This window comes from Budorcas taxicolor, chromosome 14, assembly GCF_023091745.1.
Source record: "Budorcas taxicolor isolate Tak-1 chromosome 14, Takin1.1, whole genome shotgun sequence".
Taxonomy (NCBI): domain Eukaryota; kingdom Metazoa; phylum Chordata; class Mammalia; order Artiodactyla; family Bovidae; genus Budorcas; species Budorcas taxicolor.
In genome coordinates this window covers 34,429,198-34,454,117 of record NC_068923.1, presented here as the reverse complement: position 1 = coordinate 34,454,117, position 24,920 = coordinate 34,429,198, and the positions used below count along the sequence as shown (strand labels likewise).

The 24,920-nt window shown below is 40.8% G+C and overlaps 1 protein-coding gene across 8 annotated transcripts in view; it reads left to right on the top strand.

Moving 5' to 3' along the window:
• Nucleotides 1-24,920, top strand: part of PCMTD1 (protein-L-isoaspartate (D-aspartate) O-methyltransferase domain containing 1) — a 47,762-nt gene that overhangs the window by 16,560 nt on the left and 6,282 nt on the right. For 3 of the 8 annotated variants that reach the window (XM_052651976.1, XM_052651978.1, XM_052651977.1), the window contains 2 exons: nucleotides 1,987-2,418; nucleotides 14,836-14,938. The exons of 1 other annotated variant lie outside the window; for it this stretch is intronic. In XM_052651976.1, the coding sequence (XP_052507936.1) occupies nucleotides 2,112-2,418; nucleotides 14,836-14,938 (410 nt within the window). In that variant the 5' untranslated portion in view covers nucleotides 1,987-2,111. Of the gene's footprint in view, nucleotides 1-1,986; nucleotides 2,419-14,835; nucleotides 14,939-18,591; nucleotides 18,754-20,636; nucleotides 20,924-24,920 lie in introns of those variants that run through there. 4 more of the 8 variants (XR_008200598.1, XM_052651979.1, XM_052651982.1 and 1 more) reach the window with 4 other exon arrangements.

Here is a 24,920-nt window from a genome sequence, read left to right as displayed (position 1 = left end):
AGACCTGGGCTCAATCCCTGGGTTGGGAAGATCCTGGGGAAAAAGAAATGGCAACCTACTTAAGTATTCTTGCCAGAAGAATTCCGTGAACCGAGGAGCCTGGCGGGCCACAGTCCGCAGAGACAGTCTACAGACTTGGAAAGAGTCCGAGATGACTGAGCAACTAAGTAACTTTCATTTGTGTTAAAGAAACATGCATCATGGCAGGTTGTACCTTATATTCCGGGAAGCCTTTCCTGACTTCCTCCTGCATTATTACCCTTTGAGCTTTCTGTTCAGATCTGTTTGTCTTTCCTGCCAGACTAGAGGGAAAGGTTTCAGGGAAGTCTGCTTCCAGTGTGTGGTGCACCTGGGTGACAAGATGGTGGTCTCTCCAGCCTTCTGAGTGCCTGTGTCTCAGGCCTGTAGTGGTAGATCTGAAACACCGATGCCCTGCACTTTCTAAATGGAGATGTAATTTCCCGTGTTAATTCTTGACTTACTGTCACCTGTAAGGGCTTCCCTGGTGGCTCAGACAGTAAAGCGTCTGCCTGCAATGCTGGAGACCTGGGTTCGATGTCTGGCTTGGGAAGATGCACTGGAGAACGGAATGGCAACCCACTCCAGTACTCTTGCCTGGAAAATTCCATGGACAGAGAAGCCTGGTAGGCTACCGTCTGTGGGGTCACGACGAGTTAGACATGACTGAGTGACTTAACTTACTGTCACCTGTAGTAGATGTTCCTAAGCTGCAGTGGACTCAGGGGTCTCTGGGAATTCAGGAGCCTTCTGAAATTGTATGCAAAACTTCCAGTTTGTTCATTTTTTAGTAGAGAGGGGAGTTTATGATCAGACTCTCAGAGTGGAGGAAGTAGGAGAAGACAAGAGGGGCTCAGGCAGTGGGGCAGCCTGGTGGTGAGGGACCCTGCTCCTCTCGCTGCTTCTCTCTTCTCCAGTTCCTGGCCAGAGTGGGCGTCGGAATGCTTGTTTTTGGCTATGGCTATTTCATTTCTCACTTTTCCCCTTACCTGATTTATTAATTCAGAATTTAATTGATATATGAGTTTGCTTATTAACTTATTGAATAAAGCTTAAATTGTGTATTCAGTATTGAAATTCTTATTTTAATAAGTTATACTTATGTTTCTGTTCAACTATGCTGAGTTTGTTAAAGAAGTTTGTTGTACGTGTGTGTATAACTTACATTCTAGTGCTTAAACTATTAAAAGTTGTTAACAAAATTTGCGGTCTCATCATGACAGAATTTACCAAACAAAATCTTAATAGTTGTATATGTATGTATGTATGTATGTATGTATATATATATATAGATTTAAATACACATTTTAAATATATGAGCCTGTTTTTAAGTTCCATTTTGTATTCAGTGATTAGGTAATATATTCTATTAACATTTTGAATTTGTGTGGTGTATTTAGGAATTGTTCATGGATTGTTTAGGAATTTTAAATGAAGCAACACGTGCATATTTATCTAGGCTTTCCACACTGTAGAAGTCCACATGACTCAGTGATGACGAGCATGGTCTCTGAAGTCTAGACCACCAGGGACCTCACCCCAGCAGCATCACCTTCCAGAGCAGCATTGTCCACTATGGCAGCCACTGGTCATGTGGGGCTGTTCAGCACTTGGAGTGTGGCTGGTGTGACTGGCTGGATTTTTAGGTGTATTTAATTTTAATCAGCCTGTGTCTAGGCAGCCCTGTGTGACCTGTGGCTGCTATATTGGGCATCACAAGATGAGGTGACTTAACTCTTCTGTGTCCCAGGTTTCCTCTCTGGAGAGATGAGATCACACTTAAGCTACCCTTTGTGGTGGTTTTAAGAATAAATACTATATTTAAGGAGCTTAACTCTGTGCCTGGAAGAGACTGTGTCCTTGAGAAGTGGTCGTTAGTTATAATGACTATTATATATTTAATAAACTAGAATTACTTTTCTTTTGAGCATTCATTTAAACCTGTTTATTTTTATTCTTCCCTTTCAGGATTAATTTATTTTTGGAAATCAAGTGCAATATTAAAAGGAAAACAAAACCACACTACATTATTGGAAGCCATTTCTGCTAATTTTATTACAGTTTAAAATTTATGGTTTGATTTGAATACTATCATGGGAGGAGCTGTGAGTGCTGGGGAAGATAATGATGACTTAATTGATAACTTAAAAGAAGCCCAGTATATCCGCACTGAAAGAGTGGAGCAAGCCTTCAGAGCGATTGATCGCGGAGATTACTATTTGGAAGGCTACCGAGACAATGCGTACAAAGACTTAGCCTGGAAGCATGGCAACATACACTTGTCAGCACCTTGCATTTATTCTGAAGTTATGGAAGCATTGAAACTTCAACCAGGATTGTCTTTTCTTAACCTGGGAAGTGGAACCGGATATTTAAGTACAATGGTGGGCTTAATTTTAGGTAATTTTATTTTTGTAAAATTCTTTTTTAAAAAGTAAGCTGAGTTTGTACTGCTGTTTCTGATTTACAGGGTTTATAACTTTGTATACAGCATATGTTTGAATGCTCAAAGTAGTTACCTTCCTTCCTTAAGGTCAGAGTAGTCATCGTTTCTTATTTTCAGCCCTGACCCCCATAGTTAACTTCGCTTTCAGTGCTAGACGTGAAAAGTTCTTGGAACTGTTTTTGATCCCCCAACCACCGTCTGTACTGTACAATTGAGCAGTTGGCAGATGGGAGGCTCAGGAGCATCTCGTAGCCTACTTGAGGTCAAGCATCCTGACAGCGGCTGGGAGAGTTTGGTGGGCCCTGGTGTCCTGTGCTGAAGTGGGTGGTGCTGTACTTGTTAGGGATCTAGAAGCATGTGGGGGGCGGAAGATGTGGCACTGCTGGGGCAAAGTGCAGGACGCAGGGCAGGGAAGAGGGGGAAGAGTGTGGGTCGTTACGTGTCCGCCAAGCGTTATTTCTGAAGCAAGCATGCAGCAGTAATCAAAAGGGACAGACAGCACTGCCTTCCTGAAGCTTCCTGGTGCTCACGATGAAGGCTTGGCATTGCTGAAAGCACTTGACATGGTCTAGTAACCTGTTTAGTGTTCCCAGTAACTCTGTGAAGTGTGTATTGTCATGGTTCCTATGTGTTTAAACTGAGTCACTGAAGTTCAGTGACTTGCCTGTGGTGCCATAGCTAGGAGATGAGAGCTGTGAAGTTGAGCCTGTGGGTGGACAAAGCATGCCAGGGGAGACACTGCTGAAAGACACGGTGACGTCGGGCAGAGGATGCACAACCAAAGCTGTCACTGCTCCCTTTGGTGTTTGCTGGGCACCACCACGTGACAGGCAGGCATCAAGGTGCAACACCAAGGCCCATGTGACACAGACTTGCCCTGGGGTTTGCGGACTAGACTGGCCGGGGTGGAGAGACAGGAAGTGAGCGGTTCTTATCCCCTGTGACATGTCCTGTGGCTGAGGTGTCTTCCCAGGTTACAAGGACGAGGCTGTGGCTTACAGTTCACTCTGGAGTGCTGGGGAATCATTGGAGGACTTCAGAGAAATGACTGTGATCCCCCTGTGACTAAGCAGTCCTGATTTTTTTGATTATCCTAGCGTCAGTATTAGTAATGTCCTTTTGGTTGCCAAAGTGTCCCAGTTTGGACAGTAAATTATGTGCTCACATTGTATGGCTTCAGGCGTTTTCAAGCCTGAAATCCCATTGCTCTGTGCTGGCTGTCTCTATACTTCTCTCCCAGTCATGGAGCCTGCAGTTGTTTCACTTAAAAAGAAGCCTGTTTATCCCACTACGGAGTCAGTTCCTGATACGTAGTAACTGGTCAGAAAGGTGCCATTATTCGTTTTTGCCCAGAGAGAATTTAAGCAGTTTGCATTTACGTTTGGTGATCTCTGTGATTCTGAGATAGCATTTTCATCAGGTTGGGAATCCCAGAAATCCAACTCTTGTATCATGAGAGACTCTAGAAAAGGGATGCGGGGTTTGAGAGATCTCCAAATCCAAGGAGCAGAGTGGAGTGGTAGAGAGAGCTTCTTCCCAAAGTGAGCTTGCTGTTCTTGAGCCAGTGTGCTGCTTTACTAGCTGTGGCCACTAGTGCCCGAGTCCAGCCTCAGATAAGTGTTCTGCTCCTCCAGCTGGTTAGCTGGCTCCTGCTGCAGGCGGGAGTTTTAGCCAAAGGCCTGAGGGGGGAGAAAAGGAATCGCAGTTAGCAGCCTTGCTCACTCAGTTCATTCCCTAGTCCTGGTCCCTAAGAAATGGGCTTCCTGGGGCTAGCTGCCTTTGTGGGCCAGCTGCCAATATTATTGACTTTTTTTAATTGGAGGGAAATTGCTTTACAACATTCTTTTGATTTTTGCAGTACAACAGCATGAGTCAGCCATAATTGTACATATATCCCCTCCCTCTTGAGCTTTCCACACCTCATCCCACCTCTCTAGGTCCTCACAGAGCGCCAGGCTGGGCTCACTGTGTTACTCAGCAGCTTCCCACTAGCTGTCTGTTTTACACATGGTGGTGTGTATATGTCAGCGCCACTTTTCTTAATTTGTCCCACCCTCTCCTTTCCCTGCTATGTCCACAAGTCCATTCTCTTTGTTTGCACCTCCATTCCTGTCCTGCAAATAGGTTCATCAGTACTGTTTTTCTAGATTCCATGTATATGCGTTAATTTATTGTGTCTGGAGTGTTTCCTCCTCCAGCCTGAAGGCAGTGTGGAAACACAGACCCTTGTGTGGCAGTTCACAGGGAGGATATCTCCTCCTGCTCCCAGGCTCCAGGGAGTCACAAGTGTTCAGTCACAGGCATGATTACCCTTACTGGATATTGTTTGGGGATTCGTCTGTGTGTGCCTGCAGTCAAGATCAAGGTATAATTTCTCTCCTTTTGATGGGGAAGGTATTTGATGAGAAAGATAAAAACTTTTAAAAAGGAAAGAACAGAGCCTGTAAAACTGTGATTACAGTTAATAAATCTTGGATCTCTCCAGCGTCTGAGAAGCTAATCATTTTTCTGCTGCTCTCCTTGTTTGGTTTGTGTTTCTTGAGCATTTAATTAAATCAAGGAGGGGACACATCTACAGAAATCACTTGGCACTCACTCCAGAGGAGGGTGCTTACGTGCTCCCTGTAATTATTTGAGTGTGGTGCCTCAGGCTGGATCCTGGTGCTTCCCATGACCTTGTCTTACTAAGTTCTGCTCGCACCCTGGCGCTCAGCCCTGCCCTTCAGTCACAAGACGAGGGTGACAGGTGCTCCCTGGCAATAGCAGCTCTCATCCAGTGACGTGCTGGTGTAATCTGGGGGTCCAGGCTGAGGTGGGGAGAGGGTAGGTCTGCGGAGGAGGCCTCTTGAGGAATCTCCACCTTGCAGTCTTGAGAGCTCTTGTTCGGTGAGAGGAGGTTTATCCTCATTTCAGGAGATTTCTCATAATTAAAGTACACTTGAAGCAGTTATTCATAAATGGAATTTATTTTTGTCCCATACAGAGAAGATGGATGATTCCAAGTTCTAAATTATACCTCATTTCAGATAACTTGTTCAGTTTCCAGTTGAAGATACATTCATATTCTAAGAGTCTTCCTATGAAGAACTGTCACAGAGAATCTAGTCCTTCGTTGATGAAGGTGATGCATTTTGAGAGCCCTTCCATCGCTTGTGAAGATTCCCTCCCCCAGCCACTGGCAGCCGCTTGCCTCTTTTCTGTCTCTGGGTTTTCCTTTCCTGTGCATGTAATGTCAGTGGAATCGTGTAGCGTACGATCTTTCTGTAGGCTTGCTTTCCCTGAGCGTTAGATTTTCAGGATTCACGCCTGCTGTAACATGCATCGTTGCTCCATTCCTCTTGGTGGCTGAGTAGCATTCCGTTGTGTAGGTAGACCACACTTTGTTCTTTCACCACTTGATGCCTGTTTTGAATGATGCTGATGTGAACATTCATGTGTAATAGTCTGGGTGGAGACATCCGTTTTCATTTCTCTCAGGTGGATTCCTAGGAGTGAGATTGCTGGACTGTATGGTAAGTTTGTGTTTAACTTTTTAAGAACTTGCCAAACTTTTCTGGAGTGGCTGCATCATTTTCTATTCCCACCAACAATGTATGAAGTTCCAGTTTCTCCATATCTTCACTGGTGGTGTTTTGTTTTATTTTAAACAACATCTTAGTGGGCATAACATGGTATCTTGTGGTTTTAACTTGTACCTCCCTGATGACTAATGATGTGGAGCGTATGTTCCTATGATTTTTGGTCATTCCTCTATCTTCTTTGGTGAAATGTCTATTCAGCTCTTCACTCCATGTTTAAATTACATTGTTGGTATCCTTATTATTAATGAGTTGTAAGTGTTCTTTTAAGTACAAGCCCTTTTTCAGAAGTATGATTTTCAAATCTCTCTTCATTTCCTTTTAAGCACCCCTTTAGAAAACTCATGCCTCCCTTGATTCCTGAGAGTGAGGGAGATCCAGAGCCTCCTTTCCCCTATCCCTTTTTTTCTGGACAGAACACAGTTCTGCAGGTTTCCATGGTTCTCTCTAAGGCAGATTCTCTTCTCTGCATTAAGCCAAACTTCAGTTTTCCCTCTGTCTTTTTACCCTACTTTTTTTTTTTTTTAAGGAATTACAAAGACTATTCTTAGTACGTGCTTTATTTTGGGCTGTGAGTGAATCTGTTTTGAAAAGAACCCTTTCCTTTAGGCTACTAAGATTTTCTGAAATCAGTAAAGCTCCTTACCATTTAAACCGTTTCTTCTTAGTCCTAGTTGGGCTTCTGTGCATCTTTTTTCTGTCCATATACCCTGAAGGAAGTGGCAGCCCACTCCAATATTCTTGCCTGGAGAATCCGATGGAGAGAGGAACCTTGAGGGCTACAGTCCACGGGGTCGCAAGAGTCGAACTCGACTGACTTTGACTTGACTGACCCTGTAATCAGGGACTTCCCAGGTGGCTCAGTGATAAAGAATCCGCCTGCCAGTGCAGGAGCTGCAGGAGACTCAGGTTTGATCCCTGGTTTGGGAAGATACCCTGGAGGAGGAAATAGCAACCCATTCTCGTATTCTGCCTGTGGGAAATCCCATGGGTGTAGGAGCCTGGTGTGCTATATAGTCCATGGGATTGCAGAGAGATAGGCATGACTGAGCATGCATACACGTGTACAATACAAGTTTTAGAAATTTTGCAAATTTTTACAGTAATTTGAGCATATTTCCTTAGAGGTTGAAAGGCAGTTCCTTCAGTGCTGTGAAGGATGTCAGGTGGATCTCTTGGCATCGTGAGGCGTCTTGAGTTTTTACTTTCAGGCTTAGCTCCCCAATCTGCATTATCTGTCAACTGAGAACAGTTGGGCTGTATTTGTGAATTTGCTGCCTTGCTGAAATGTGTCTGTAACCCTCACATCAGTATTCGTCATTGGTGCATGTGTTCGGGGAGAGGGGACAGAGTGAGTTATCCTGTGGACATGGTCCCCTGGGCCAGGTCAGGGGTGCGGTCCTGCTCGTGCCTCAGGGCGGTGGCCGGAGAATGCAGTCACAGCGTGGTGCAAACAACTGTGGTGCTGGGCCAGTTTGGAGCTCATTTCTTTCATAAGAGAAAACACTCTTCTAGGGTGAGTTCTTAGGACTGAACATTGCTGACTGTCTGAGGTAGGTATATATGTGGAGTATATGCACACTCTTCCCCTGAAGCCATTGGGTGGTGCAGCATTTGCATATTGTTTTTCTGGACTTAATAGAACATAAACTACCGCAAATAATGAGTACTGACTGGATGCTTCAGAAAGTGACTAAACCTTTCTGAGTTTGTGTGTCTGTGTGAAATAATTTGTGAATCTCCAACTTCCAGTGAGTCACTACTCTAGAGCGGGCATCCGTGGCCTCGGCGCTCTCCTCAGTCTTTCCTGGCTGAGATGTGCTGGACTAGCGCCCATGTGAGCGGCTTACCTGTGTCGCCGGGCTGCGCCTGTGCTGGCCTTCACACCCTGTGTGGGCGGCTCCTGCAGCATCAGCCTGGCCACCGCCCCATGCCTTCTGCCTGCAAAGATTCTTTCGATGGATTTCACTCCTCTTTGCGTTTCCTTTATAGACATTTACTTTAGCCTGTTGTGGAAGCTTCTTTGCCTTCAGCCTATGGTGAAGGGTGGCTCCTCTTCTGTCTTCAGGTTACCTCCACGTGCAGAGGATTCACAGGTTTCCAGCACCAGGTCTGTCTGCGGAGCTCTGGACACTGCATCTTCCAAGCTGACCAACAAACTGGATACTTGATTTTGCTGTGCTTACTGCGTATCTCTTCTTCAGTGTGCACGAGATTCTGAAAGTTCAACCTGTCTCCACCTCGAGTGACCCTTCCTCACCCTAGCCAAACACCAGAGCAGTTGAGGTTGGCTTCTGCCACCTGTGTATCCATTTTGGTGACTCAAGGCAGAAACCTGAACACCACTCTCTCTTCTCTCTAATTATATTTGGTGGAATAGGCAATACATTCACAGAGTTAAATAATCCAAAAGAATCAAAAGGCATACTTTTAAAGGTTTTCCTTACCTGCCTCTCCTCCACTTTGTCTGGTTGCCCTCTCCACTTGAAGAACAGCGTATGGAGCCCTGGGAACACCTCTGCTTCTGCACAGACTCCATTTAATGTTTATGGGGATGATGGTTGACTTGAAATCAGAAGAATTTTCTTAGGTACATGAAGGAAAATATGTATTGCATCTTAGAAGATTTCTAGCAAACCACTAAAATTAATAAGAAATTTATTTTGAATGGAATATACTTTTCTGTGTAAGATTTACTTCTGTACAATGCCTCATTCTGTGATGAAATAGATGTGACATGTGGCTTTTTGCCAGTATACTTACAAAGACATGAAAAATACACATTTTTATGCTTTGTATAGATCATTGGCCTCAGTCTTACTTGTAAACCTTTTAAAATTTGGGACCATAGCTCCCATTATGTACTTTTATCTTTCTTCAAAGAGTATTTGTTATGTGTGCCTTTGTGAGCTGCTGAGCATACAGCTGTGCAGAAGACATCCCACATATCGTGCGTGTTATTTCTGAACCAGCAGCAGGAGCATTGGGTCAGTTTTGTTGGCTGTTCTTCGTTTAGGTCAGGAAATAGTTGTTGAGTATCGATGTGTCTTGGTTACTTGTGACTTGATCACTCGCATTGGCCCTGGAGTATCTTTCACAGGTGAATACCCAGTGCAGTGAGAGTTGATGAAATGGCTTCCAGGGGAAGTGGACTGATACCGAACGCTGTTTACATTACCTTTTAAACCATGTTCTGTTATGTTATAGTTGAGCACACCTCAGTTTACTGACTTTGCTTTGGTGTAATGTTCCAGTGTAGACATGTGAGTTCCAGTCGTAAGTTACTCAGCCACATTAGACTTGGGTATTATCAGCCCTCTGGATGGAGGTATCTAAAACAGCTGGTTCTGACATCTGTTCTTGATAGTTTGACATTTTAGGAACGCATTTTACTTTGGGCCTTGAGCCCGTGGTCCATAATTGCTTAAACCAACCTTTTCAGCTTTTGTTAAACATATTTCTAAGATTTGAGTGTTGTGTAGTCACTAAGTCGTGTCCAACTCTTGTGTGATCCCACGGACTGTAGCCCGCCAGGCTCCTCTGTCCATGGTATTTCCCAGGAAAGAATATTGGAAAGGGTTGCTATTTTCTCCTCCAGGTGATCTTCCTGACCCAGGGATCGACCCAGGATCCCGACCCTGCAGTGGCAGGTGGATTCTTTACTGCTGAGCCACCTGGGGAACCAGCACTTCTATCCATAAGCTGAGGGAAGCCCACGGGACTAGAACTTCCTCTTTAATTACAAAACTTGCCTCACAAGGCCTTTGCCAAACCTAGCAAGCAGGTTTCTAGTCTTAGGTGTGCCCTGCTAGCCAAAGAATTTGAAGCTTTAACGTGGCAAGATTGAGTAAATGTTTGACAGTGCTTTTGTTAATATGCTTTTTTAGCATCATATAATCAAATGGAGAAACCATAGGAAAATAGGTGTACCTTAGTAAGTTTCTCTTAATTTGTATATTGGTTCCTTAATCTTTGGCTGATTCATTTTCCTCCCCATTCCTTTATCCTCCTTTGTACTGCTTTGTCTCTTTGCACTACATTGGCAGGCTGTTCTCAGAAAGAGACCTGCTCATGTCTCCTCTCCACCTGTTACTACTGTCTTGGAATCCTTATAAATTACTCCTGAATCTTCCCGAAGATACCTGGAATTAGTAACGAAGTATCATTGCAGTTTGTTTAAGGGTGTTTTTCCCCTATATAGTTGACTTTCTGTATCCAGGGTTTGAGGATTCATCTGCCATGCAAAACTTGAATTTATCACATGCTGGCAACTGTATACATAGCATTTACATTGTATTTACAACTATATGCATAGCATTCACGTTTACATTGTATTGGGTATTGAGTAGTTGAGACGGTTAGGGGAGGATGTACAGATGTGCAGGTCATAGATGCAAATACTACTTCCATTTATACAAGGGACTTGTGTGTCCACAGTCCATAGATTTTGGTATTTTCAGGGTCTGGTCCCAGAGTCTGCCCCGCCCCATACTCCCCCGACTCCCATATACTGAAGGATGACTATGTTTTAATTCTTGCTGAGAAACTTTGCACTGGTTTCCTAGAAACCGATAACTGGTCCACCTACTCCCTCTTGTGGTAAATGCTTAGTTTTATCCTGATGCTTTTATTTGTGGTGGTGATCTCTCTCTCTCTCTTTTTTTTTTTTTTTTTGGTGGTGGTGATCTCTCTTATGTCATTTTACCCAAGAGAGCACAGATCTGATGGTCCAGAGATTTAAACACACATTTAGGTTGGGCACTGCAGTAATGAGGAGAATGTGGGTAGTGTGATCAGCAAAACCTCCCATTAGGGTCACCTGCAGTACCTGGGCCTCTCCCTGAGGGACTCTCTGCCCCTGTTCACAGTTTAAATTAGAATAAATTTAATCTATTTTTACATTTAATTTAAAAATTCCCAGGTTATTCTAACGTGCAGTCAGGGTAGAGAACCACTTATAAACAGGGTGCGGTTTTGGTGCTATGATTAACCAGTTGTGTATTTGCAGAGAGAGCATGCTTGAATTTCTGGTGATTTGTAGTTGTCTTGTATTTTATGGTATGAAAGACTCTGACATCATTTAGGTGATTTCCCACAGACCCATTTCACACAGTAGGAAGGACCTCACGGGGAATGTGACTGGTCTGACTGCAGCTGTAGGAGCCAGAGTTGGAAACTGAGGCACGGCCTTGAATCCACTGCGTCTCCCCCTGCACCCCCCAGCCCCCTCCACCCCCCACCAGTGACTGAGTAAGTGCATCTTTAGGGCTCCTCTAGTCACGTGCTGTGTGCTGTGAAGTGGTCTTGCTAAGGCTGTTCCACAGATTAGCTCTCCACAAAGGACGGAGGGCACGGGTGTCCTCGGCTCAGGCAGCTCTCAGGTTCCCGCGCCTGCCAGGGGCAGCCTTCCGCCTGCATGCCACACTCTGTCACCTTTCTGGTACTTCAGAGAGGAGTGGAGTAAGGGATATATAGATGAGAAATGGAGGTGTTGATAGGCATCTGATACCCAGACATAATAATCGGTGACCTTTATGTATAAGTTCTGATTATTGACTAACTGGAAGGTGATAAATAAGCTAATTCAAGTACCACAAAAGAAAAACATTCTCTAGAGCTTATTATTATATTGACATTTTATTGTATTTGTTACTGCTCTTAGTAAATGAACTTTTGCCAGCCTTAAAAATAATTTCTAATATAGGGTATCTAGGTTTTTCTAATAACTGTATTTGTCTTAATAAATGTTGACTTCTGTATAAGTTTCTCTTTCAATACTTACCTATTAAAGATAGTGGTCCACTGTTAGTACTTTGATTTTTTTTTTTTAATTGTATGACAAGGTTTTTAAAGTTAAAAAAAATTGTATGACAGAAATTAAACTTCTCTTATTTCTAAAAAGATCTCTTCCCATTGGCACACACAGAATAATGTTGGAATCTGCTCAGTGCAGTCAGATGCATGCTGTACCTGTAAGATGATGTTAGGAAGTCTTAGGCTTTGCTTTTGCATGCCTTTTTCATTTTCTCCAGTGACAGCTTATACCTTTCTGTTAGAATTATTTTGTATTATTTATCCATTTCTTTGAAAATCATGTACTTAAAAAAATCTCTGAGTAGCACATCACTTTTTGACAACAGGGTGTAATGGTGGAAATGCCTCTTCCCACCCAGACCTCTTTGTCCCCTTCTTTGGAAGCAGCTGCATATTTTTCAGTTTTCTATGTTCTATTTTTCTGTTCTGTTTAATAGAGGTGTCAATTGAACTGTAATAAAAAGCATCACATACACTTCTATCATATCCTCGATGTGTTCTACTTGTATATCACATTCTAAATAAATGAGATGTTGGTGACATGCCATATAAGTTCTGCCTTCTATTAGTGCATTCTTTTCAGTATATTAATTACTGTTTAATTTATTAGTGATAATAAAGATATACCTCCATGTTATTTTAAAATTAAGTCCATCCATTAAATCATCAGTGGTGTTTGTATCAGAATTAATGATAGTATGTACATTTATCTGTCAAATCCATTGTATGTTAATGAAGTTGTCTTTATTTTGTGTCAAGGTGATGTGAAAAAGTCTTAAATTTTCTTAGCAGACTTTAAGCCTTATTTCTAAAAGTTGCCACTTTGCACTTAGATATTATATGAGCAGAAAGCAAGAAAAGGAAAATGAGACCAGAGCTGTTTTAAGTGACAGCGTATGTAGTCCCTTTTGATCCAGAGCACTCAGGTTGATTCCCTCTGCTAGTAAAGCAGTTTGAAATACTGAATAGCAGCCTAGATTTCTACATTCTTTACTTGACACCTTTCTTGCAGTGCTTATTCATTCAGTTCTATTGGAAACTTCAACCCCAGAAATATTGACCTTTTAGTGATCTCTCATCCATACAACTAGATTCTTAATAGTTAATGAAAATACAAAAGTCTCTTAATGTTTTACATTCAGTGGATTACTTTAAAAGGGTAAAAGAAAAATTAGATTTCCTAGAGCAATATTTTCCTTACGATGTTTATAATATTAAGTAATTGTGTAATTTGAGGTTTTTAAATGAGGAAAACTTTATTCATTATCATTATTCATCATTGTCTCCATGGACATGAATTTGAGCAAACTCTGGGAGATGGTGAAGGACCCGGAAGCCTGGTCTGCTATAGTCCATGGGTCGCAAAGAGTCGGACACGACTGAGTGACCGAACGACAACAAAGCAAAACTTTGTTCAGGGTTTCTTAGCCTTTTTTGTTGCCTTAACGAAGTCCAAGTTTTCACACTACTCAAGATTGAATACTAAATTAAAAAGTGACGTCACTGTATGTACTTCTGTGTTTAATTTTTTTGCCATTTTCATTTATTTTTTGAAAAAAATCTAATTTTTGTCTATTTGTCTTTGTTAATAATAAGGAATTATAAGAGATCTTAAATAATATTGAATGGATGCTCTAATTTGCAGATAAAGGCTAATGGTTTGATGAAACAAAAACTGAGAAGTGAATCATTTAAGATTACATTGATCAGAATAACTTTAAAAAAGTATAAAAGCATTGCAAAGGAATTTAATGCTCTTACGTGGTATGATGGATCAAGTACCTTTTTACTTTTTTCATCTAAATACATTTTTTAAGTAGCATCAGTTTTTTTTTTTTAAGCAAATCAATAGAAATACAGTAGGTTTGTCTGCTTTCGACTTGAAGATGGTTTCTGAACATTTTTGTTTAATTTTTGTCATTAGGTAATTCCTAGATTACAAGCTGGTATTTTCATACCCTTCCTGTACATTCAAAAATGTTTATTTGAATATGAATGTGATTTCGTGGTTATTTTAAAGTTCTTCGAGGTCCGTAGCACTCCCATATATGTTGTGTTTTTAATAGCATTCAGTAGGGGCACATTCAGGTAGTTCCAAAGATACGTACCAGATAACCAAAAAATAACACCCATGCGCCAACCTCCCCCCACAACACACACATTTTTTTCTGGGAGACCAGTGACAAAGTAAGATAAAAACATAACAAATTTTGGGGAAAAAATGTAGAGTGACAAACCCGATTGGCTCAGTGTCAGAAGTCTGGGATGAGCAAGGTGACTAGGTGAGATAGAGTGTCACTGTCAGGGGGTCGCAGGGCAGGCAGGAGGCACAATCGCCTTAGGAAATAGAATCCAGGTGGTCATGTTCTCGGCCGGGACCAGGGTTGGGGAAGGAGGCATCCTGGGACTGCCCCCTGCTCCTCATTCCTGGATGGTCACCCATCCTTGGCTGTGTGCAGGAAGAAATACCAAGTAAGAAGTGAGAAGTGCATTGGAACAGGAGTGTCAATCAGCTTTGCCCAGTGACCACGCTCCTCTGGACACTGGGAGCTCCAGGGACAGGGTGTGGTCTCAGCCCTGGAAGAATTTAGTACTCACTGGGCAATGGGGTGCACACCTGTGTCAGCCCATTGAGACATTTCAGAGTTAACAAAGCTTTTTAACAAGTGATAAATAATGGTAAATTTTGATGGCGAAATGGAAAACAATGGCAAATGACTTAAACTTCATATAGAAATGTGATTATTTCTTGGGCAGTGTTGTCCTGACAGATAAACTACATTCCTGAGAGAACTCTTTATGACTTACTTTTTTAAAGCAATGTAAATAGATTTCCATATAGCTTTATAAATCTGTGGCTAGCAGATACATTTTGAGTTCTCTTTAAATGCTCCTGTGATAGATAAATGAACAGAAATTAAAAGAGCTCTGTAAAGGCATTCTTAATACTGTTTATAAATGCTGCTGCTACAATTGCAGGTCCTTTTGGAATAAATCATGGGATTGAACTTCATTCAGATGTGGTGGAATATGCCAAGGAAAAACTGGAGAGCTTCATCAAAAATAGTGATAGCTTTGATAAGTAAGTATTCATATCTATGGTTTTGCTTTGAAAGCACTTGATACGTAGGTACGAGTGACTTGTGTGTTCCTCACTACTGTTAGTTTATTGATCCTGGCTTGAGTGCAGGAAAAATCAACACTATAAAATGCAAGAGGAAAGTAAGTTAGAAAACTATGTTCTAATTCTTACTCTGTGTAAACATATAGTAGATTACAAGTAAAAAACTTTCATGTTTTAATTATATGCTATTGTCACTTTATTAGGAGGGTATTGTTCCATTCATTAAACGTCACACAGGTACCTTTTCTGAAGATCGAAGGTAAAGATGTTCCTGGCCATAGAATCTTTGGCAACTGTGTTTATACCTTTGGGGATAGTAATTAAATACGAGTGATACCTCTTAGCATATGTAGGAATTTTTTCTTAAAAACATAAAGTTACTTAATGATATAGCTAACTGAAATTATCATAGAAATATTTCACTATATCCTGTGAGAGCTGTGTTTTGAGAAATCTTTATAAAACCATTGTTCTGAACTACTTTCCTTTGGTGAAAACACTGCACAGGCATTGGTCCTTGCAGGGAAGTCTGTTTGGTGTGCCATGTCCCTAACTATTCAGCAAGCAGTGATAGTAATGTGGATAGTACTGTGAAACTGAAAATTTTAGATGGCATTTCTCTCTCAGCTGGTCATATTTTCAAAGAGAGAAAGGCTAACAAAGGATGAGAATTGAGCTTAGAACTTAGTCCCTTTACATGACAGAGCTTTGGTCCAGAGTTCCGGTCTAGAGTTCCAACCCAGCTTGTTGGGTGTGAGCCTCCCTCACTTGGCTCTGATCTGGCCACGGCCGTGGTCGTAGGGGTGAGAGATCTACGAGTGGGCAGGGGTCTGAGCTGAAGGTTGTCTTCTGAGTTCAGGCATCTCCTGGCATGTCTCCCCCATTCGCCTCCCTCCTCTGCCTCCCACCCCCTGGCAGTGGCACTTAGTGGGCTGAGGAACAGAAGCCTGTGCTGCAGCTTCAGTGCTCAGTACAGAGCGGGGGCTGGAGTGTGTGGGAGGGTGTCCAGACCTGAGACCCGCGAGCCAGGAGACTGCACATGCTGGGCTTTGGGTTTGTTCCGTAATCAGTCCGTTGAGCAGGTCACTGGAATCTTCTGCACCAGTTTGCTGAACACTGTCCTTTTATCTTATTCTGTCTTAATAAATAGTTAACCTTTAATTCACATTTTTGAATCATTTTTCAAGTGCTTACCATGTTGGTTCATATTCTGTTTCCATTTCCAAGAAAAACATACTGTTTGGCAGAAATAAAATAGATTTTAGTCCAAGTTATTTTGTAAGAAATTGAGATTCAATTGTAGTACCCTTTGTGTCTTCATCATTTCTGTCTATCTTATAATTAGTGCTATGGTAAGTGCTTAAAATCTGGGCATGGATATTTTTATATTGTTTATTAGAACTGTGGAATTTTGTGGAGTTTATTGAATTTCTATTGTAAGTATTTGTTTTGATGTTGAAACTTAATTATACACAGAAGACCATTTGAATACAATTAAACTTAGAAAATATGAAAGGAATATTAGTAAAAGCATATGTTTAAGGTTTATCTTAATATATTAGATAATAATACATTTCGGGTATTAACACATAAAGGCACAGATAATTCCCTTTTGGGTCATTAATCAGGCAGAACAAGCTTAAGGAAGAACTTTGAATCATGGAAGCACCTCTACAGTATCTATGGAGACAAGTCTTGCTGACAAGGGCATGGTCCTGGCAAACAGTAAAATATGTCATTCTTTAAAGTCTGTCTTTTGTTTTAAATTAGTTTATTTCAATTGGAGAGTAATTACTTTATAATATCCTGATGGTTTTTGCCATACATCATCATGAATCGGCCACAGGTATACATATGTCCCCCCAATCCTGAATCCCCCTCTCTCTTTCCTCCCCACCTATCCCTCTGGGTTGTCCCAGAGCACTTGCTTTCTGTGTCGATGTAATTTAAATATTGAATAATCTAGAACACAGTTAAGTTTGAAGGCTATATGTATTTAAGTGTCTCAAGTTTAAAAAAATTCTCTAAAATTGTTTTCGTGTAATCGTGAGATACCAAATGTCCTTCGCTTGTATTTCTTGAGTGGTGTTGTTAGACTGTGTTATACAGGTTTGTTATTCTTAAAATGGTGAATCATCTCAAATATGGTGATATGACTGATCTAAATGTTTCTTCATAATTTTTAATGGTCTTATTATTTTAGTTAAAATAATCAAACTTTATAGTATGGTTGTTTCTGAAATGTTACAACTTATTTTTAAAACAGATTCTTCTGTTAACAGACTATTCTTAAAAAAACAGTCCTGGAAATGTTACCTATTTTGGTTTTCAGGTAGCTTCTGAAATAGTAGTTCTGTACTTCAGATTATAAAGGTGTCTTGCTTACAAAGGTAGCAGGTACTGGCAAATGCTTCGTTTTGCATAAAGTCATGACTTGGTTGGAAGTTAAGTAGTCAAAGCTGATGGGTCATTTAATGGACTCCTTTTGGGGTCATTTATCATTTGATTTTGGTGATAGAAATGATAAAGATGTAGCAATTTTCTTCCTGTCTTTATGTTTTGATGATTTCTTTGCGATTTTTCTTGGTGTTTGTGGAGAATATTTCTATTTACTTTCAGTTTTTAAATTTAAAAAACTTGCCATGCAAAGTGACTTTAAAAATTCTATTCCTAAGCAGTTTTACTATATATTTAGTTGTTTACAGGTCATCAAAATACTTGTTTTAATTAATAAAATATAAAGTAACTCAGGAAACAAAATTGCTATTTATGTATCCCTTAGTACTTAGGATCAGGCCACCTTGATTGTTTGTAACAGGAAGACAATAGAAAGCTAAAACCTAATATTTATCCAGTCTTATTTATCCTCTTGGTTTGGATCTTACCAGTTCCTTTTTCAAAAGTATTATATCACTTATGATTTAAACTGTATCTTTGAAGTTTTCTTATGTGTATCTATTGGAGATCATAATGAACTCCCAAATGTAGTAGGTGAGAATAGAGTCAATAAACTGCTCAACATTAGAATGTTTAATGTAAGATATAGATTTAAAAAAAAATGCAGGTGTATGTTTTTGTGTATGCTTTATAAAGGAGCCTTGGTTCCTGAGTCTTAAAGGTACTATTTCTTCTTTTAGAAAAAATTATCCTTAATACAGTGTTAATACTTGTAAACTTTGTTTCTGTGTCTCAGTTCTATATCAGCAAATCTGAAGATTTGGTGAGGCTCCTGTGAGCTCACTGTGCTCCAAAGCGAGAGAGGAGGCAGGTTCTCCATGTGGCTGCTGCCTGTGCTCTGCCTCCGGTGTTGCCAGACTCACTGACCTTCCCTCATGAACTGACGCTTGATTTCACAGGTTCTCTGAAACACTGGCGAGCGTTTGAGGAGCAGATAGTAAACATTTCTGGCTTCTTGGGCTAGGTGGTCTTTGTGGCAGGACACAGCCTTCCTCAGACTCCCCGAGCAGGTGTGGGCGGGGGGTTCTGTCCACATCATTGCCAGAGCAAGTGCAGGCTGCATGCAGCCTGTTGGCCGCAGTGTGCGGACCTGTTCTGCTCTTCACACGCGTTCTCCAGGACATCCTTCCTTTAGCCCGTTCTGTTGTAAACAGGTCTTCCAGCCCCAGGTTTAACGTCCCTTGGATATCTGGCTTTCATGGGGGAAGGCCAGATCATCTGAATCACTTTTGTGCATGTACCATAAGCGAAACAGTCTCTCCAGCTGTGTTTACTTGGAAGAGGAGGTCAGATAAAAGGAGCCTGGATTATACCCTGTAAGTGCTTCGTGAGTTGATAATTGGCATAGCATTTATTCACAACTACATGTGTGTGTTTGTGTAATATGTGTACATGTGCATGCAGCCGACCTGACTCCTTGGAGGGCATGCTTTGGGGTGAGCTGTTTCCTGTGAGACAGTAGGTCCTGTCTCCTCTCCCCTCCAAGGACACTGTACCTTGTTTTGGAAATGCTGTCCTGACAGAAGCCACATGAGTGCAGCGTTGTCTGCTTTATTGAAGCTTTCCATTCTGTTTGCATGGAGGACCATTGTTTCCTGTAGTTTGTTGTATAAATGAGTCACAGTGTGAGTACTGAAGACTGTAATGAAATGATGAAAATGATAGCAGCTAATGTGTGTCGTCTGCACTATTCTGAGCTGTACCCACAGTCCTAGAGGCAGTGTTGGTGTCCATGCTTCCTAGATGGGAGGACAGGATCAGACAGGCCATGACTTCAGCCAGGCTTGTCTTGTTGGTTAGTCTGATTTAGCTATAATGATGTAAAAACTGATACATTCTAATGTTCTTCCCAGCAGTAAGATTGCCAATGAATTACAGTCTAGCAGCTTAGCCCCAGATAACAGAGGTTGAAGCGGCACCTTTATTTCCATCATTTTTTTTTTTTTCTAGATAAGAATTTTGGGAGTGCTCTTAGCCTGGTTAATGCATGATAACCTTTTTATCACAGAGCCACCTGCCCTGTTCATTAATGAGACTTGTCTCTAGGGTGGATGTCTGGGGGTCAGAGATGAGCTGGAGAGGCCGTGCCTTCTTCGGGTGTAGTCAAGGTATAAATTCTAAATTAAATTCAGGGTTAGTGTAGTCACTTACGTTTTAGAAGACTTAATGGATGCGTGGCTGGGTGTAGTACCCTAATTTTATTCTTGATTATAGGCTCCTTTTCCACATGATTGATATTGGATTGGAGGAAATGAACTGACAGTGTGCTCTGGCCCCTTTCTCACTGGAGCAGTCCCACTCCATCTTGAAGAGAATTGTGGCATGCTTGAAGAAATTTTACTATTAGATACACAGTCAACATGATTTTGAACTCTTTCTACGATAGTTGAACGTTTGGGTATATCAGTCATGTTCAGATGGTAGTTTTATGAGAGATATAGATTTTAAACACAGTTTTTAAACATGACAGACATTCAGATGGTGGGACAGAGAAATACTTAAAAATAGTCCTCTAAGCTATCACTTATGTATTTTTCCATCAGTTAGAAATGGCATGAAGGAAGGTTTGATGGCTTCTGACACAGGAAAAGAAGAAACTATTCCAAGAATAAAACACTGACAGAAATAAAAGTTTGTAGCCCAAGTTATTTTATAAGAAATTATTGTTGAAATATGAGGGCTCACTTTCATATCATGTACTGGTCACACTTCCTATAAAATGTTTAGAGATTGTTTTTGGTCCTATGGCGTTTCCTAAAGCTCTGTTCAGTGAAAAATGTGTGTATTTACTCTTAACACTTCGAATAATGTTTAAATTATTCTGAGGTGAGTTTGGTGCAGTTGGAAGGGAAATCTCTTATACAGGTAAAGTCTTTGTTTTTTAAATTTTGTAAAATTCAATAGTTTAATTCTTGGTTATAAGAGTTTTTGAATGGTATAACTGTATTTGGAAAAGAAGAGATGATTATTTTCCTGGGTTTTCTTCCCAGTGGAAGGTTGTGAAGTTTGTCTTGTTTTAACGAAGTTGTCATAGCTGTCACAGTTCAAAATGCACATTCTGACAAAGTACTTTAAGAAAAAGAAGTGTCTGTGATTCATTTGGCAGGTTGTTTTGGGTGAGGTATGAGAACACTATAGGAGTCTTTCCTGTGTCCCTGAAATCCTTTATTGTGCTGGAACAATAGTCTAAAATGTTGATGACAGCATCCTGTGGCACGTGATAATCTAGGTGTGCAAATTTTCAGCCCCGATTTCAACAGTGTATTGAAGGGGAATGTTGTTTTTTCTACTCTCAGTCAGCTCCTAGACCTAGAATACCCGTCTAAGAGGGAAGCTGCAGGGCAAGGCTAGGTCACCCTGATCTCCTAGCAGCTTATCAGAGAATTATGTGGGCACGTTGGCAAGGTCCCTGCTGTGAATGGAACGTCTGTGCATCTGGAGATGAAGATAACCCAGCGTGCACCTGTAAAGGAGACCCCTGCCGAGGTAAGTGATGGAGTCGGCGCCCTTTTGGCCAAGCGCTCATGTTGTAAACCAAGATACCTGTGCTCTCGGTTTTCCCACAAATACTGTTTGTATGTTTTGTTTTAGTAAGGGTATGTCAGATACTCTCCCCTTTCTATGTAAGTCTAAAAAGCCATTAGGTTTTCAGGTTTAAATCAATAAATGATTATAAGTCTAAAGTGATTGAATTTGTAGTTATTACAGTTCAGAACTACTTCTTTTTTTTTTGTATACAGATAATTTACATGGTTAGGAAGTATAACTTGGTGGAATTCAGGAGTGTAAGACATCTGTACCTGGGAAATTTTGTTTTGGAAAATTTCTTCAAAGAATAAAAATGATTGCTACTTTTCATGTTACTAACAGACAAAAATTTTAATGAGCTGCCCTAAATAAAGTATGAAAACTAGGAGAGAACACAAGATCGATACTTTTAGGATTAAAATTACAACCATAGAAAATATCCTTTTCGTAGGCCTCTTGCCATTAAAAAAAATTTTTTGTTGTTTTATTTTCCTTTCTTGGGTTCCATAGTTGATGTGAAAAGTGGAATTTAGATTTTCTCTTCACTGTTCTCAAACCTAGATTTTATGTGCAAATCTCAAATAGTGAAAACCTCTGGTTGGTTCATTAATGCAGACTTCTGGATTATACAGAATTGTGTTTATGGTATAAAATATGTCCTTTGCCTACAGAGGTTTGTGGAGACTTAGAGAAGGTGCAGCTTTCAGAATCTAGTTAAAGCTAAAAGGAAGAAACTTTTATTTTCCTCTTTACGCTGGAAACACTAACAGCAATTGTAATTTACTCTGACCACCTGGTAGCTGTCATTCTTGCCTCACATCAGTCAGTTGTTCTTTATACATATATGAGCATATCCGTAAACATTTGCCTGAAGAATTCTAATCATAGACTTTTGGAAAAATATTGTTAGCAGTAGAATTTGTATGAATTTATTTACATGAAATTCTGTTATAAAAACAAGCCATGATTTCAATGTCAGAATATAAAGTGTCTAAGTAAGATCCCCATCTCTACCTAGTCAGAAATGCTAACACTCATCTCTAAGTCCTTTTAGAAGGGATCATCTTTAATCCATGTATGTATTAGAAAATAATGTTTTAAGTATAAGCAGTTTGAGCATTGTTTTGTTTCCTTTACTATCATGAAGGACTTGGGTATTACTGGTGGAGAAGGTGAAGCCACAGGTGTGGATGTAATAAACAGTCCCCAGATGAAACACTGTCTCTGCTAGGCTGTTTCTTGTAACTATTAAGTCATTGTGTTTTAGTGTTTATATTTTAAAATGCCACACCTTTCTCCCTGATTATGTCCTTGAAACTTTACTATTTTGTATCTAGAAATAATCTAGTCCTACTACTCCTTTTGGAACGTTGCCTCAATTCAGTTAAACTTTCAAAATTGAGTGTGCTGGTAAAGGAAATAAATTTGGTATACTAAATGAAAGGGTCTTCACACTTTCGAAGACCCCATATACATGTTAGAAGTGTATGTTCCATTTGCATTAGTAGAAATCATTTGTAAATGTAAAGGTCTAACTTTTCTCTGTAATGATTCTTTGTAACACTTCCTAAATGGAATATAAGATAGTATACTTGGCTCAGATCTGCCTTGTAGGGGAAAAGCCTTTGTTTCCTAGAATAAACAAGGGTGGCTTATTTAAGATCTTCAGAGAGGCCACTAAAAAGCACTTTTAAGTTAGGCGACAGTTGGTTTATTAAAGGCACGGTTTTGTTTTGGCTTTTTTACTGTTTAAGTTTTGCTTTTTTTGGTACTTTGTGGGAAAAATCATGTGTTTTGTAACATGAAACTACAGCTATTTATAGCTTCCAATTTAGTAAAGCAAGAACCATCATGTTGATTTAGAGGGTGCCACAGGCACATATTTTTTTCTGTAACCGTTTCTGGACAAATCTCTAGTCCTGAGATTCTTGTGATTAGTATATTTGTCAAGTTTGAGTTCATATTCAAAGTTGGTAGGTGGAAAAGATGACAAGTCAATTACATTTCTTAGGTTTTTCACTTAATAAATATTTCTTGAGGACTGTAAAAGGTGACGGAGATATAAAGTTCAGAAGACATGTTCAAAGAGATAATCAGGGAAAGCAGGAGAATGTCCCAGAGGAAAGATTGTACTCAGGAAAGTATTTGAAGCTCCTATTCACAGTTGATAAAGTAGAAGGGCAGTTGCTTAGTGCTTTCAGTTTATGTGGCTGTTGAAATACACACACACACACACACACACACACACACGTATTTAAACGAGATCTTGAGATATTTTACATGCTAAATATTTGAGATACTGAGATCTCATATGATTTTTATCCTTTCCGTGCATCTCATTTTCCACCAGCCACATTTCAGGGCTCCTGTCTGCACAAGGCTGGTGGCTAGTGGGGTTGATTGCCCTGTCTGACCTTTCAGATCCCAGCTCACTGTTCTTGGTGAGCCTTACTCTGGCTCCCCAGGCCTGTCAGTTCCCTTGCATCCTCAGCCATACTTATGGAGTGGTGGTGTTCCTTTAGAGCATTTATTATCCTCATAAGTTCATCTTTAATTGGTGAGATTGTTGTCTCTTTCACTGCATTAGGCATGAGTGCCTCCCACTGTATATCCAGTCTTTACACACAACTGGGGCTTCACAAATAGTGTTTGGAGTGAATTGTGCTAATTGCTAGTGTCAGGCCACTTGACCAGAGTCACATTTGATTTTAGAATCAGGCACTCACTTTCTAGTTCATTTTGCTGGGATGAGAGTGTATAAAAATATCACTAATTTCAGAAGCAGTTTTACTCTAAATTGTTTACTTGTAATAGTGTTTTTGTAGATAATTGTTCTGTAAGCTGTAGGAAGCTTTTAAACTATAAGCATATTTTTAAGTTGATTTAACAGACTAAATGATAAAAGAGGTTTAATAATACAAAATAATTTTACTTAAATTCCTTGCTCACGTTCATCTAGAAAATTTTTAAGAGTGGCTTAAATTATTGTAAAATTATTTAAAGTGAATTTTTATAATAGGGTTTTTAGGTTGAAAATACTAGGCTTTTTTCTTTTCAAAGAATGATTACTGTAACTTTGAGATGATTAAACCATGTGACCCACAATATCTAGTTATTTAAAGGCCCAGGGATTGTTTTGGCTGTATTTTAGACAATCCTAGGTTGTCCAATAGTCTTGCGTATAAGAGAGAAATTAAATGCTGTCTCTTACATACGTAAGTGTATACTTTCGTGAGTGTTACGCAAGTAGAGAGACTGAGATCTTCCTGAAGAGCTGGGTAAGAGTGCTTTGTGTAGTGTAGCTCGTATTTGAACTGTATCTTGAAGGGATGCTGGGCGTTTAAGCAGCAGAGAGGGAGGGGCCATGCAGTCATAGGAACAGCACAGACCTTGTAGTATTTCCTCTAAACAATGGGAGGCCTGTAATTCCACCCATGGCTACAGCAGTGTCTCTGGGATGGGGGCAGAGCCAAGAAGGGCCCTGTGTGGCCTCTGAGAGGTGGGAACCTGTCTTGAGCAGCTGGGCACAGGGTGGTGTTGGGGGTGGCGGATGCCCAGAAAGTGTGGGCACTGGGCAGGCATAGTAGAAGGAGCCAGGGTTAGGACCACCCGCCCTGTGGGTGTCGAGAGGAGAGGGCCGGCTCTGCACTGTTTCCCACTCCCCACCCCGGAACACGAAGCGAGGACTGGGCATCATCCTGGGAAACTTCTTTAAATATCAGTGACCACGGGGTGTCTGTATATTTAGTGAATTTAATGGAAACATATTGTGTAAAAAGTCTGTGCTGTGCTTGGTCGCTCAGTCATGTCCGACTCTTTGCGACCCCATGGACTGCAGCCCGCCAGGCTCCTCTGTCCATAGGATTCTCCAGGCAGGAATATTGGAGTGGGTTGCCATGCCCTCCTCCAGGGGATCGTCCCAACCCAGGGATGGAAGCCAGGTCTCCTGGATTGC